Source organism: Rhinoderma darwinii, chromosome 7, assembly GCF_050947455.1.
Source record: "Rhinoderma darwinii isolate aRhiDar2 chromosome 7, aRhiDar2.hap1, whole genome shotgun sequence".
NCBI classification, from domain to species: domain Eukaryota; kingdom Metazoa; phylum Chordata; class Amphibia; order Anura; family Rhinodermatidae; genus Rhinoderma; species Rhinoderma darwinii.
The window spans coordinates 38,866,253-38,880,372 of record NC_134693.1 but is presented as its reverse complement, the minus strand read 5'-3'; the positions used below and the strand labels follow the sequence as shown (position 1 = coordinate 38,880,372).

The window sequence follows — 14,120 nt, the reverse complement described above, 5'->3', positions numbered from 1 at the left end:
GGGCTGTAAGGTTCTCATTAACCATGTACCATGACGGGCATCTCTTGACCTCAGAGAATTTCTGCCCCGTTTTTTTCCAAGACACAAGCAATGATTTGTTTGTTTTTTTTAGCCAAGAATATAAAGGAGAGAAGAGCTTGTACATGTCAAATATATATGTATTTATTTATTTTTTTTTCAAATATTCCCTGCATGTTTATAGCCTGTAGAGAGATTGTTCTAGTGATTTAGATTCTGGAGAGCGTAGTCTTTAACCCAGACACAGGCTAATAATCTTGTGTATAAAAACTACATCTCCCAGAGTGCAGTGCAACGGAGCAGCGTTGTATTATTGGAGACAAACACATACAATAGCTGGCAACCCAACAATCTTTCAGCCAGCAGCCATCTTCCTGGACTCCATAAACATTGTCATATGGTTGGGCTGAATAGAGAGATAAGGGGCTGCTGAACACCTGTTGGCGCCTCTTTTTCCAAAAGATTGGATGGATTAAGATCAAACTAAAATTTGGGATATATCTGTCTATTACTCAACTTTTTATGTAAGTTATAACTAAAGTTTAAATGAATGCTTAAAACCTAGCCTGCACTGTAAGATAAATGTACACAAAAACTTTGTATATGTTAAATAAACAAACCCATCTTATATTTTCCTGGTAATCGCTTTAGCTGTATCTCCTGAAAAATACAATTCTGTACTCGCATGTGTTGCATGCGAGTACAGCTGAAATTTCTGCTGCATGTGCGAACTGTGAGTGGGGAGTTCTAGCATCTGGAAATATACATGTAGTAATCTTATTCCGTATTTAAAATGTATTATTTAGTTATTAAACGGAATCATTGTACATTCATTTTGCGATAAAGGTTCAGTGTTTACAAAAGGAACTAAAAATAAGAAGTCAAAGCCTTGAGGAAATCACTGAAGAGAATGTGCGTTCACAGCAAACCCTGCAACGGCAGCAGCAGATGTTACAGCAGGCAACGGCCCGTATTGGAGATCTAGAAGACACCCAGGCAGAGCTGGAAAAACAGGTGCAGACGCCCGATAGCCACGTATTCTAAATCTTGTCTTAGGATTCGAAGGCCCTGTTCACACAGAGGTTTTTTTCAGGTGGAAAAATCTGCATTTTGAGGCAGGTTTTGACCTGCTGGCAGAACATTTGCCGCATTTTTCGCAGGGTTTTTCTAGGCGTTTTTTTTTTGCCATTGAGCGCCACGGGCAAGAAGCGCAGCAAAAACCGAAATTTTTGCCTCCCATTAATGTCAACGGGAGGTTAGAGACGGAAACGCCCGAAGAAAGGGCATGTCGCTTCTTTTACCCGTGAGCGTTTTTTTCCGCTCGCGCCCAAAAAACACACCTGCCTCCCATTGGAATCAATGGGAGGCAATTTAGAGCGCTTTTCACCGCATTTTCCAATGCGGTTTCAGTGTCAAAAACAGCGCCAAAATATCCATGTGAACTAGCCCTTACTCTTCATAATACCCATGTGTTCATTTCAGAAAGAACACCAATGAAATAAAAAAAACTATAACGCCGGGTTCTTACATAGCAAAAACGCTGCAGAATTTCCGCAACGGCATTGTGTGCGGAAATTCCGCAGCAATTACAGTAGCGGCAAAGTGGATGAGATTTAAAAAACCTCACGCACAAAAAAACACCGTAAACGTTCGTAAATTAACCTGCGGTGCGGAATTTAATTCTGCAGCATGTCAATTTATTCTGCGTTTTTGTTGATTTTCTGTTGCAGATTTTCCCCATTGAATTCAATGGTGATGCAAAACCTGCAACAGAAAGCCAAGTGTTGCGACTTTTGCGGTGTAATCGCAGACTATGTGCAGAGAAGAGGGAGGGGGTAATGCACACGACCGTTGTGCCACTCGGGCCGTTTTTGACTGCATCCGAGTGGCACCCGATAGTCCTCACGGACACATTCACTTTAGCAGGTGAATCGGGTCCGTGAAAAATGGTCCGAGTCTCCGATCCGAGGAAATATAGAACATGTCCTCCTTCCGCAGCAGAAATTCTGTTAGAAGAACCGCAATGTGGCGCGATTTTTCAGACAATGTACTGCGGGTTCCAAGTCTGATACACTCCGTGATTTTTACGCAGCGTATCCGACCCGTAGGAACCCCGGCCTAAGGCGTGTATTGCTAGAAATTTTACATGAAGAGAATTTTCAAGACGCAACCCCAATCTATTTAAACAAGTTTTCTAGGACTTTGATATTGATTTACCTATTTTTAGGATAGGCCATCAATATCTGAATGACGAAGGTCCAATTCCCAGCACCCCCGCCGATCAGCTAAATGAAGTGGCTTTGACTGTGCCTGGTGCTGTTGCTCTCTGCAGCTTCTCAGTCCATTCAAGTGGGACGGAGCTGCAATGCCAAACACCGCCTGTGACCCCTTCACCCAGCTGATCGGTGGGAATACCAGTAGTTGGACCCCCACAGATCGGTTATTGATGGCCCTTTTCTAAGGGTTAGGCAATCCATATCAAAGTCCCAGAAAACCCCTTTAATCTCCTAATTTATCTGTATGACATTTTTTGGTGGATTGCGCCTTTTGTAGACAAATTATGAGAAAGCATTCTTATAGTCTGCAAGCCTCACTTAGTTTTCTGGCACATTTTTCTTATCGCCAATTCACCAGATGTCACCCAAAGCCTTGCTCGGGCTGTTGCTATGCACTGGCTTTAAGATACACTAGCACCAAGTACAGTAGACAGAGCTGTTGGTAAATGCTACCTCACATCCTAAACAGATAATAATTTACATAGGAAATGTATTTAATTTATTTGTTTTCTTACTCTCTCTTTAAATTGTCTAAGGCAGGGGTCACAATGGATTTTTTTCTTTCGTTTTTAAAATCTGTTCTCTGCTTTGGTTGATGAACTTCAATTGAGAGGCATGGGATTTTATCAACCAAAAAAAGCAACCCCGTGTTAAAAAACACAACAAAAAACGCACCGTGTGAACCCAGCCCGATACTTGGCCTGCTAACATTATCGTAGAAATATATCGATTTTGATATATTCTATATTTTTCATGTTACTATTTTCATTAACCATTGAAGCTTCTCTTTTTTTTTACTGCAGATCTCCAAATTAGAATTTGAACTTGAGAAACAAAGATCATCGTCTCACGTAGATATGAAAGCAGCCGAGGAGAAACTTCAGGTTGCTAATCAGGAGTTAACTTGCAAAGCTCATCAGGTTCATGAGTTAAGTGATACTGTGAAGTAAGTTTAGAGTTCTGTACACCATTTGTTGTACAATTATAGATACAGAACTTTATAATACATGCCTATAAATGAGTATACAAATATTTGCACTACATCGGCATAGCCAATTAGATGTACCATGCAGAACACCATGCTATAGGAGGTGCAGAACACCATGCTATAGGAGGTGCAGAACACCATGCTATAGGAGGTGCAGAACACCATGCTATAGGAGGTGCAGAACACCATGCTATAGGAGGTAGCAAAATGTGTTTATGATGAATATGGTCACCTGTTCTCATAGTGAATACACAGGGTAATTCGGATTAACAATCATGCCATCTACCTAATAAACTCTACCCACCATTGTTCATACTGAAGGTGGGTATAGAAAAGAGAAGGCTTAACGAGGGATCTTGGAATGCGATTTACAGGAGTTTTGGATCACATATTCTGCGCGTTCGGTAGGGGGGCATTATGGGTAGCTGAGCCAGTGGTAACGTAACTTTTGTATAGGATTTGGTTTCACGTGTCTCATGCAAGATGAATCCTTCTTACTTTTGTACAAAGTGGTGAAAATCTCCTAAACCCAGTTCTGCATGAATAAGTTCCTATAGTGCGTGTGTATAGATATCCAGGCTTGAAAAAGGTTTCCACCAGAAACCGTATATTTCAGCCTCAACTAATAAGGAGATGGGCATCGTACAGTTAGATGTTACATAAACACATTTGGTTATACGAACATTTTAAAACTTATTCCCAAAAGCCCCTCACCATGAGACTTAAAGTGTAGCTAGGCGTTCAACAAACTTCTGGCATGTCAGAAGTTTATATTGGTGGGGGTCCGAGCACGGAGACCCCCACCAATCTCTAGAACGAAGAAGCTGAAGCGTTCGTGTGAGCGCTCGGCTGCTTCGTTTCTGTTCGGCTTTTTCCAGAAAGCCAATGTATCGGAGTACGGGCTCATAGACTTTTTATTGAGTCCGTACACCAATACATTTATTTCCGGAAAAAGCCGACAAGTCAGAAGTTTGTCGAACGTTTAGCTACACTTTAACTTTTAAAAAACCTTTGATATGTCATAGTGACATGTCAGAAGTTTTGATCGGTGGAGGTCCGAGCACTGGGACCCCCACAGGTTGCTAAAACAAAACGGCAAATGCAGTCAAGTGCTGTGCTGCTTCATTCATGATCTGCTTTTTCCTCAAAGTGGTGTACGGTCTCAATAGAAAGTCTGAGTCCATACACCGCTGAGACTTTCTATTGAGACCGTACACCTCTCCGAGAAAAGCCGATTAGAACCGAAGCGGCACAGCGCTCACCCGAGCGTTTCTGCCGCTTCGTTTTAGCGATCGTGGGGCTCTAAGTGCTTGGACTTCCTCCGATCAAGACTTCCTACATGTCACTATGACATGGCAAGTTTTTTTTAAAAGTTTAGCTACCCTTTAATGGGGTTGTCTGAGATTAGAAAGAAAAGGGTCCTTGCATAATGCATTTATTGTAACTGGTAGAAATTTCACTGGGTATCTCCAGAGCTTACCTTACATCTCATTATATGTAAACTAGTTTTCATGTAATAATTTACAGATAAGTCAGAGCTGTAGATAGATGGATATGGTAGATGTTGCACTTTTCTTTGTGGTCCATAAGGGTAGGAACACACTAGGTGGATACACTGCTTAAAACTACACAGCATATCCGCCCTGGAATCCGCAGGCAATTCCATCCGAAAAAACGCTCCAAATTGTGGCGCAGTTTTTCAGGCGACATATCCGCTGTGGAAATCTTGCAGCACTAAAAAAAATAATCTATAGACTTTATACTTACCCCTGGCCGTAGTATTGGCAACGCATCCCTCTCTCCTTAACATAGCCCGGCTTCCTGGGAAGACGCTGTAGTCCATATGATCGTTGCAGCAGTCTCATAAGAGGAGACCGGGCTGCGCTCATAATAGAGGATCGCGTCTCTAGGAGTACGGCCGGTGGTAAGTATAAGCTTTTTTTAATTAATTTGAAATAAAAAATAGTGATTTTTGCAGTGGAATCGCAGGATTTCCGCTGTAAAATTCGCAACACATAGCTCTTTGTTGCAGATTTTACCTCCCCATTAAATTCAATGGGGGAAACCCGCAACAAAAGAGCAGCGATTCCACAGCATAAATTTTACATTCTGCGGCTTAAAAAAACCACACTGCAAGTCAATTTTTATTTTTTCCGAAAGGCTTTATTTATACTTTTACAAAAGTGCAAACATTACAAGTATAAACTGTAATAAACATAAGGGCAGTCACACAACCCAATCATAAAACCGACATCCATAGAGTCTATTTGACTCATCCCAATCCCAGACAACGACTCCGATCAAGAGGAGGAGGTGACCGCTGCTTCAGGCGTATTCAGCCATCTGGCCCAGATTTTCTCAAACTTGTGAGGACAGTTCCTATGAACCGCAAGTCAATTTATGAAAGTTTTTTCGGCTGATTTTTTTTCCACTGTTTGTGGATGAGATTTGTTAAAATCTTACCCAGACTGCTGCTACTTTATTACGCTGCAGATTTTCCACAATTAATTCCGTTGCTGAAAATCCCCAGTGTGTTCCTAACCTAAAGGATTCAGGTGTGTAGTTAACAGAGTTTGGGATTTTCACACAGTACAGAATAAAGGTCAAGTCCTTCAATGTAGTAAGGATAACTATACTTTTTGTCTTTTTTGACATTGCATATTGTTTCTGGCTAACACGGTACTACACTATTTTTTATTGTATGGGCATGAAATCTTTGTTCTCCTTCATGGCTATAAGTTCGTCCAGTAGGCCTGTTGCTTCTGAGTGAGGCTTGTGAACTCACCTGATGGAGGTATTCCTTACAGTATTGCTGGTAACTGCTTGTAGAGTGCTATATAACATTGGCAAAAGATTTGGATAAGATATTGGGGGTTTGTTAATTGCTGTAACAAGGACTCAGTTTCTATCAATTCTATATTAAGTTTTTTTTGTTCTAGTCAGGTAAAGGCTGAATTGGACCTTTGCATTGAAAAACTGAGTCAATCGGAAAGACAGCGGATGTCGGCCACTATTGATGGGGAGTCAAAGAGCGACAAATTATGTCAACTGGAGTTGATGTTACAAAGGACTCAAATTGATGTGAATGATAAAAGCCAGCTTGGTAAGACCTGCATTCACTTATATATTAATAACTTCAATTAAATGATTGCCTTTGGAGCAGCAGATTTTACGGAATGGTACTTTATATTTAGCAGAAACTGAGCGTAATATCAGGACCTCAGACCAACAGTCTACATAGTAACGTATCAGTACTATAGAATTAGACTTTTCTGTGTAGTAGATTGGTTTATCTACCAATACACATTTTTCTAATAAACCCGCAGCATAAGTTATTTGAATTTTTTTTTTATATGTACTTGATAAGGCTACGACGCTCTGTTTTTTTAGCACAGACCAAAATTTCTCTAATCCCCTACACACTTATTTGTAAAAATCTTGGCTTCCTGATTCCTCCACTAGGGGGTATATCTGTATATAGATGTATACAGCTCCATCTGACACACATGGTGGAATGACTTCTACTAAAAAACTGAGCCCGTAGCTTTATCAAGCATATTATGAAACTGCTCCAAATCATTTCTGCTTGTGGTTTCTGTAGGGTATATTGTAACACCAAAAAAGTGCCTCAATAGAATAATTTGATCAAACACCAAAGTCATTGTTGAAACACATATGCAGAAAATCATGATAAAAATACAGATAATAGCATCAAAAATGGATTCAAATATAAGTCGTCACCGTAAAGAAAGTACTGAGTGGGCTACTGGCCATAACATCTATACTATATGCAATATCTATACCATACAGAAGTACATTGTAAATAAACAGCCATGGTAAGTCACATAATAAAAATAAACAACTGTGAAATAGACCATCAGAATCCATCGACAGAACTGGCAAGGTAGCCCAAAAATGTATAAAAGAGAAGTTGACAGACCATGCAGATATACAATGGGGTAAAGAGTAGCGATGTGCCAGGAGCCCACTTACACCCAACGCGTTTCGCCACCAGGCTTCGTTAGGGGGAAAAGGGTATATTGTACAGCTTCTAATAATCACTTGTAATAATTTTCAATGTAAAAGGTGTATAATGACATGTAAATGCACTTGATTTGAGATCCGGGTTATTATGATTATTACTGTACATTTGTTTCTTAATGTCAGTATATACATGTCTTATTTTAGTGGCTTTGTTACAAGAGCGAGTGGCCGTTGCTGAGAGCGATCTGATTCGAAAAGGTGAAGTGGAACTGGAATTGCGCAACAATACAAAACTTGTTGAGGAGCTTCAAGAAACGCTCGCAAAGACACACCTGTCAGTGGAAGAGAAGGAATTGATCATACAAACCCTTAGAGATGAATTAAGGTGGGTTTCTAACCATCTTCAAATCGCATGTACAAATGCATAATACTTAAAATATATGAACTGGATCCCTCCAATATCTAGTCCCATACAGTCATGCCTTCCAAAATACAGTAAAGTGAGTTGACAGCCCGCTTTTCTTTATCTTATATTCATGGCCACGCTCACCTAGCATAGGACTTCAATTTCTGATGCAGTAAGAAATATAAGTTTATTAATTTACATAGTAGACAACTATATGTTTTTTTTTTAATTCAGTCATTTTATTTTGCAGTACAAAACATTAACAAATAGACCCCCAATCCCTTGAACATAGTCCTGTTACAAAAGCATACCAAAATCCCAATGTGCAAAGAGTCATAGAGTAATCCATACTTTTTCTTTTTCATGTACCTTGTTTCCCACACATGAGCATAAAAAGGTGAATTTCAAGTAGAATCATAACCATTGGAACATATCATTTCTTAGAAAACCATATTTAGGTTTTTTTTTCTTGAGGCTACCTGCTATTTTCTATATAGTCATCTGGTGCAATAGGTAAAGTTGTCCGTCATATTTTGGGATCAACTTTTCCATAAACCTCATTTATCACTTACCCACAGAATAGGTGATAAATGTTTGATCGATGGGGGGCCGACCACTGGGACCCCCAACGGTCCCAAGAACAAGCATACACATGTGAATGGAATGGTACTGCGCATGCTCGGCCACCGCTCTATTCTTTTTCTATGGGACATCGCTTGGCCATCTCTAGCAGTCCCATAGAAAGGGAATAAGCGGTAGCCGAGCATGCGCAGTACCGCTTCATTCACATATGGCACTCAAGGATGCTCATTCTCAGGATCGGTAGGTGTCCCAGCAGTCTAAATACCTCATTCCCTCAATCAAACCTTTTATCACCTATCCTGTGGATATGTGATCAATGATTTTTATGGGAAAATCCCTTTAAATAATTAGATACTAGTCTTGGATTAGTAATGACTAAGTGGCCCTCTTTTTTGTTATTTGTCTTTTATTTTAATTGCAGAACATGCAAGGATGAGCTGGAAGAGAAAGACCATGAGCTGCTTGACTTGGACCAGGCCCTAAAAGACCGGAACTGGGAGCTAAAACAAAGAGCAGCACAAGTTAGCATTTGACAATACCTCTTCACGTGTTGTCATCTCATGTCACCACATAGGAAACTACTAGTGTGATGTTCAATGATGGTGAATGAGAAATGGAAATGGTGAAATATATACCGCACCGGCTTTATCTTCAGTAAGAGGAATTAACTAAGTCGATCTTCGGATCAATGCCGAAAGGAAAATACTTTTTATACTGAATAATATATCTAGTAATATACATTTAATGGATATCACATGGTTTTCCTACCTACACCACTCTCACTAAAGTATTCCTCAATTGCTAGAGCAGAAATCATAAGTGTTCCTGCTTTTGATTGCAAATAACAAAATATTATAGCTCATTTCATGAAATTCACTTTCTTGCTTTTGCAGCTCACTCAGTTAGACATGAGCATTCGGGGACACAAAGACGAGCTGCAACAGAAAATCATTCAGCTTGAAAGTTCCTTGAAGAAATCTGAATTAGACACAAGAGACCATATTAACCAGGTGAGCAGTCTGGATTTTTGAGCCCTGTATCATCACTTTGTGAAAAAGTGTAGCTTGTTTTAAAGCAGAGTTCTGACAAAAAGTTGGCTGGAACATCCTATCTTTCTCAGCTAGGCTGGGTTTTCCGGTTTAGGTGAAAACGTAAACATTTTGTTTAAAATTACTATCCATGGGTTAAAAAATAGTAAAATAAAATGTCCTAAAGGACTTGTTTCAGTTACGACATTGATGGCATACCCTAGCGATATGCCATTAATGTCCTATTTGCGGAGTCTTACATTTGCGGCCCCCGCCGATTGCTAGAGTAAAGTTGCAGCTATGCTTGTAAAGCGCCATACTCCAGTTGGCCCTCCTTGGCTTTTTTGGGGGCCACATAGTCCGATCATTATAGTCACACTTGTTTAACTAAACAAAAAGTATATATGGAGAATTTACAAATATGGATGTGTGAATCCGCTTATATGTATCTGTATGACATCCCTTATCCTAAACTCGACCTTTAACCCCTTCAGGACAGCCTGTTTTGGCCTTGTGGACGCAGGCGATTTTTTCAAATCTGACATGTGTCACTTTATGTGGTAATAACTCCGGATTGCTTTTACCTATCCAAGCGATTCTGAGATGGTTTTCTCGTGACATATTGTACTTTACGTCTGTAAAAAAATGTGGTCGATAAATTCAATATTTATTTGTGAAAAACACCAAAATTTATAGAAAATGTGCAAAAAATTGCATTTTTCTAAATTTGAATGTATCTGCTTGCAAAACAGATATTAATACCACACACAATAGTTACTAGTTAACATTTCCCATATGTCTACTTTATGTTGGCATCGTTTTTTGAACATCCTTTTATTTTTATAGGACGTTACAAGGCTTAGAACTTTAGCAGCAATTTCTCACATTTTCAAGAAATTTCCAAAACCTATTTTTTCAGGGACCAGTTCAGTTCTGAAGTGGCTTTGAGGGCCTTATATATTAGAAACTCCCCATAATTCACCGCATTTTAAAAACTTCACCCCTCAAAGTATTCAAAACAGCATTCAGGAAGTTTCTTAACCCTTTAGACATTTCACAGGAACTAAAGCAAAGTAGAGGTGAAATTTACAAATGTAATTTTTTTTGCAGAAATTCATTTGTAATAGAAAAAATTCTGTAACACAGAAGGTTTTACCAGAGAAACGCAACTCAATACTTATTGCCCAGATTCTGCAGTTTTTAGAAATATCCCACATGTGGCCCTAGTGTCCCAATGGACTGAAACACCGGCCTCAGAAGCAAAGGAGCACCTAGTGGATTTTGAGGCCTCCTTTTTATTACAATATATTTTAGGCTCCATGTCTGGTTTGAAGAGGTCTTGTGGTACCTAAACAGGGGAAACCCACAAAAAGTGACCCCATTTTGGAAACTACACCCCTCAAGGAATTTATCTAGTTGTATAGTGAGCATTTTAACCCCACAGGTTTTTTGCTGAATTTATTGGCGTTAGTCTGTGAAAATGAAAATCTACATTTCTTCTGAAGAAACATAGACATTTTTTAATTTTTGCAAGGAATAAAGGAGAAAAAGCACCCCAACATTTGTAAAGAAATGTATCCTGATTACGGCAATACCCCATATGTGGTCATACACTTATATTTGAATACATTACAGCCCTCAGAAGGGAAGGAGCGCCATTTGGGTTTTGGAGCTCAAATTTTGCTATAAGGGTTTTCGGTGCCATGTCCCATTTGCAACGCCCTCGAGGGACAAAAACAGCAGAAACCCCCCAAAAGTGACCCCATTCACTATCAGAATCCAAGAGAGCAAATGCCTCTTAAGTGGTATATAACTTGCGTGCCATTTTTTACGTATTTTTTTTTTTTTACTTATTTTTTGTAACAGTTTTAATAAAAGTAACAAAGAAAAAGTCCACTAATCCATTGATCAATAAATTTATGAACAACCCTAAGGCCCTGTTCACACAGAGGTTTTTTTACAAGTTTTTCGGCGCGGAAACCGCTCCGCAAAACATCAAAAACCGCCCGAAAATGTTGGATGAGCTTTTTTACCGTGAGCAAAAAAAACGCATCGCGGTAAAAAGAAGCGACATGACCTATCTTGAGGCGGTTTCCGCCTCCAAAACCCCATTTCAATCAGTCAGAAGGGTAAAAAAAACACCTCGACGAGTGTTTTGACGAGTTTTTGTCAAACCACTGTGCAAAAAACGTCCGGAGCAGTTTTTGCAGGAGGAATTTTCCTCCTGCAAAAAATTCAGTGTGAACACAGCCTAACAATGAATCAATGTATTTCGAATTTACAGACGTGTAAAATATATGAAGAGATTTATATAAGTATATGTGTGTACGTATATATTACATGTACGTATATATCTATATGATGATATAGATATATAACATCCCTAATTATTAATTTTTAGTATTAACAAATTTCAAATATATGTCTATATATAATATATATTACGTGTGTGTCTGTGTATATATATATATATATATATATATATATATATATATAATATAGACGTGTATGTATTTATATATATATATATATATATATATACACACACAGTATATAAATATATATCTATATAATTTTATAGATGTAAATATATATATATAGAGAGAGACAGATATATATCTGTCTCTATATATATATATATATATATATATATATATATATATATATATATATATATATATATAAAATCATATATATATATATAATGAGTGTATGTGTGTGTGTGTGTGTGTGTATGTATGTATATATATATATATATATATATATATATATATATATATATACACACACACACATTATAAGCCCTAATTGATTATTAATTAACTAATTAATTGTCCTAGTCTGAGTACTATCTACCTAAACTATAGCTAGCTGCCTACACTAAACTATGTGGAGGTGTTATTTGTGTGTGTTTTTCACAGTGGGTGTGTCTTTATAGGAGACATGGCACAGCTTCTTCTCCCCCACTGTCTCAAAACGATCTGACAGGGAGGGAGGAGAAACATTGTAACAAACAGCACAGAAAGTTTGCTGCTGCAACAAACTTTGCTGTGAACACCATGATAGCTTCATCATGGTGATCACGTCATCAGGACCGACACCAGTCCGGTCCTGATGTCTTCTCTCAGCACTTAGGCTGCTTGTAGCAGCGTGTGCTGAGAGATTCAGAGCACAGGGAGAGCGCTGTGCACTCTGTTCTGGCACCACGTGAATTAACGGGCTGCAGGAGAAAAGCCCAGCACAGCAGCCCGTTAATCTACGTGGGCTGGTCGTGAAGGGGTTAATGGAGCCAAGGGCCATATAAGAAGGCAGCCGGATGAAGCACCACCGTTATTCAGCTATATTTCTACTCCACTGTTTCAGGTGCATGTAGAAGTCCTTGCACACTGACAAATAGGTAAATGTTTGCTTGGTGTTTCATTGTTTATTTCCAGGTTTAATATAATTTGGCTATGTACTAAAGAATATGTGGCCGTTAAATCTATCTATACCTAGATCTGTATATACTCACTGATAGTTTAATATATTTGACAGATTTCAGCTCTTGATGAAAAACTACAACAAACACGGGGTCAGCTGCATGAAAAAGATTTTGAGTTATTACAAAAAGACCAACATGTATGTCAGCTAAAAAAAGAAAATGAGAAAAAGCAGAAAACCATAACCGAGATGGAGATGGTATGTTTAAACAGATGCTACAATATACTATTATGTAAAAAAAAACACTGATTTCACTGGGAGTTAAAGGCTATGGACACCTTTTGAGGGCGTTTGTTTAATAAATAGCTTAGTCAGTGTGTTTAGTGTAACTTTGTAATTAGTCTTTATAAAAAAATAGTTTTACAGCTGTTTTGTATTCTCTATATAGAGCAGCTGTATAGTTCATTTTACACTGAATCAGTCAGTCCCGCGGAATTACAGGTGGATTCTGCGTGTAAGACACAGGATCTGCCGACGCTGAACCTGTCCGGTCCGTGGGACTGACGGATACAGTGTAAGACGAGAGATATTGAGAATACAGAACAGCTGTATCTCCAAAAGTAAAACTATTTTTTTTAATAAAGACTAATTACAAGTTACACTAAACGCACTAACTGAATATTGGATTGTGTTGGGGACTTCCTGTTCTCTTTCGTGTACTGCCTGGAAACTGACTGACTAGTTGGTACGGGGCTGTGTGGGTGGGGGAAGTTTGAGGGAGGTTCAAATCTTTTGTTTGTAGAACTCCTATGTGCATGTAATGTGATGTGTTTAAACAAAACCTTATATTATGCTGGATTTCATGTACAGTTAATACAGCCCTGGCTCTTAGGTGGACCGACAGCAGTGTAATTATTCTGTCTGCTATTGACATATGTGACTATACCCAAACATTATTCTAAGCCACTCATTCTAAAACTGAGGGTAACCCCCTGAAAAATGTTTCCACTTGCAGGGAACCCCTACTCCTATTCCAACCACAAAAAAGATTGTTGTAGGGGCAGCTTAAGCATTCTAGAATGCTTGCCCAGCTCTATATTCGGGCCGAGATTTGACTACCTTGCCAAGCATCTTTGATTTTGCCGCCATGGTAAACAGCATAAATCATGACAGAAATAGTGCAAATATATATATGAACCTTAAAATGCTGTCTAAAATGTACAAGTTTGAAAATAACAAGGCATAAAAGTTTTTTGTGTATGATTAACAAAAGGAATACGCCTGGGCTCTTATTGGGTTAAAGTGTAGCTAAATGTTTGACAAACTTCTGACATGTCAGAAGTTTGGATTGGTGGGGGTCCGAGCACTGAGACCCCCGCCAATCTCTAGAACGAAGCAGCTGAAGTGTTCGTGTGAGC

At 38.9% G+C, this 14,120-nt stretch overlaps 1 protein-coding gene across 2 annotated transcripts in view; it reads left to right on the top strand.

Annotated features, from left to right (window-relative positions):
* Positions 1-14,120, top strand: part of CCDC18 (coiled-coil domain containing 18) — a 41,203-nt gene that overhangs the window by 21,829 nt on the left and 5,254 nt on the right. Inside the window, exons 18-24 of one of the 2 annotated variants that reach the window (XM_075833198.1) lie at positions 865-1,032; positions 3,098-3,240; positions 6,222-6,385; positions 7,471-7,651; positions 8,676-8,775; positions 9,148-9,264; positions 12,817-12,964. In XM_075833198.1, coding sequence (XP_075689313.1) covers positions 865-1,032; positions 3,098-3,240; positions 6,222-6,385; positions 7,471-7,651; positions 8,676-8,775; positions 9,148-9,264; positions 12,817-12,964 — 1,021 coding nt within the window. Of the gene's footprint in view, positions 1-864; positions 1,033-3,097; positions 3,241-6,221; positions 6,386-7,470; positions 7,652-8,675; positions 8,776-9,147; positions 9,265-12,816; positions 13,021-14,120 lie in introns of those variants that run through there. The other variant, XM_075833197.1, reaches the window with a different exon arrangement.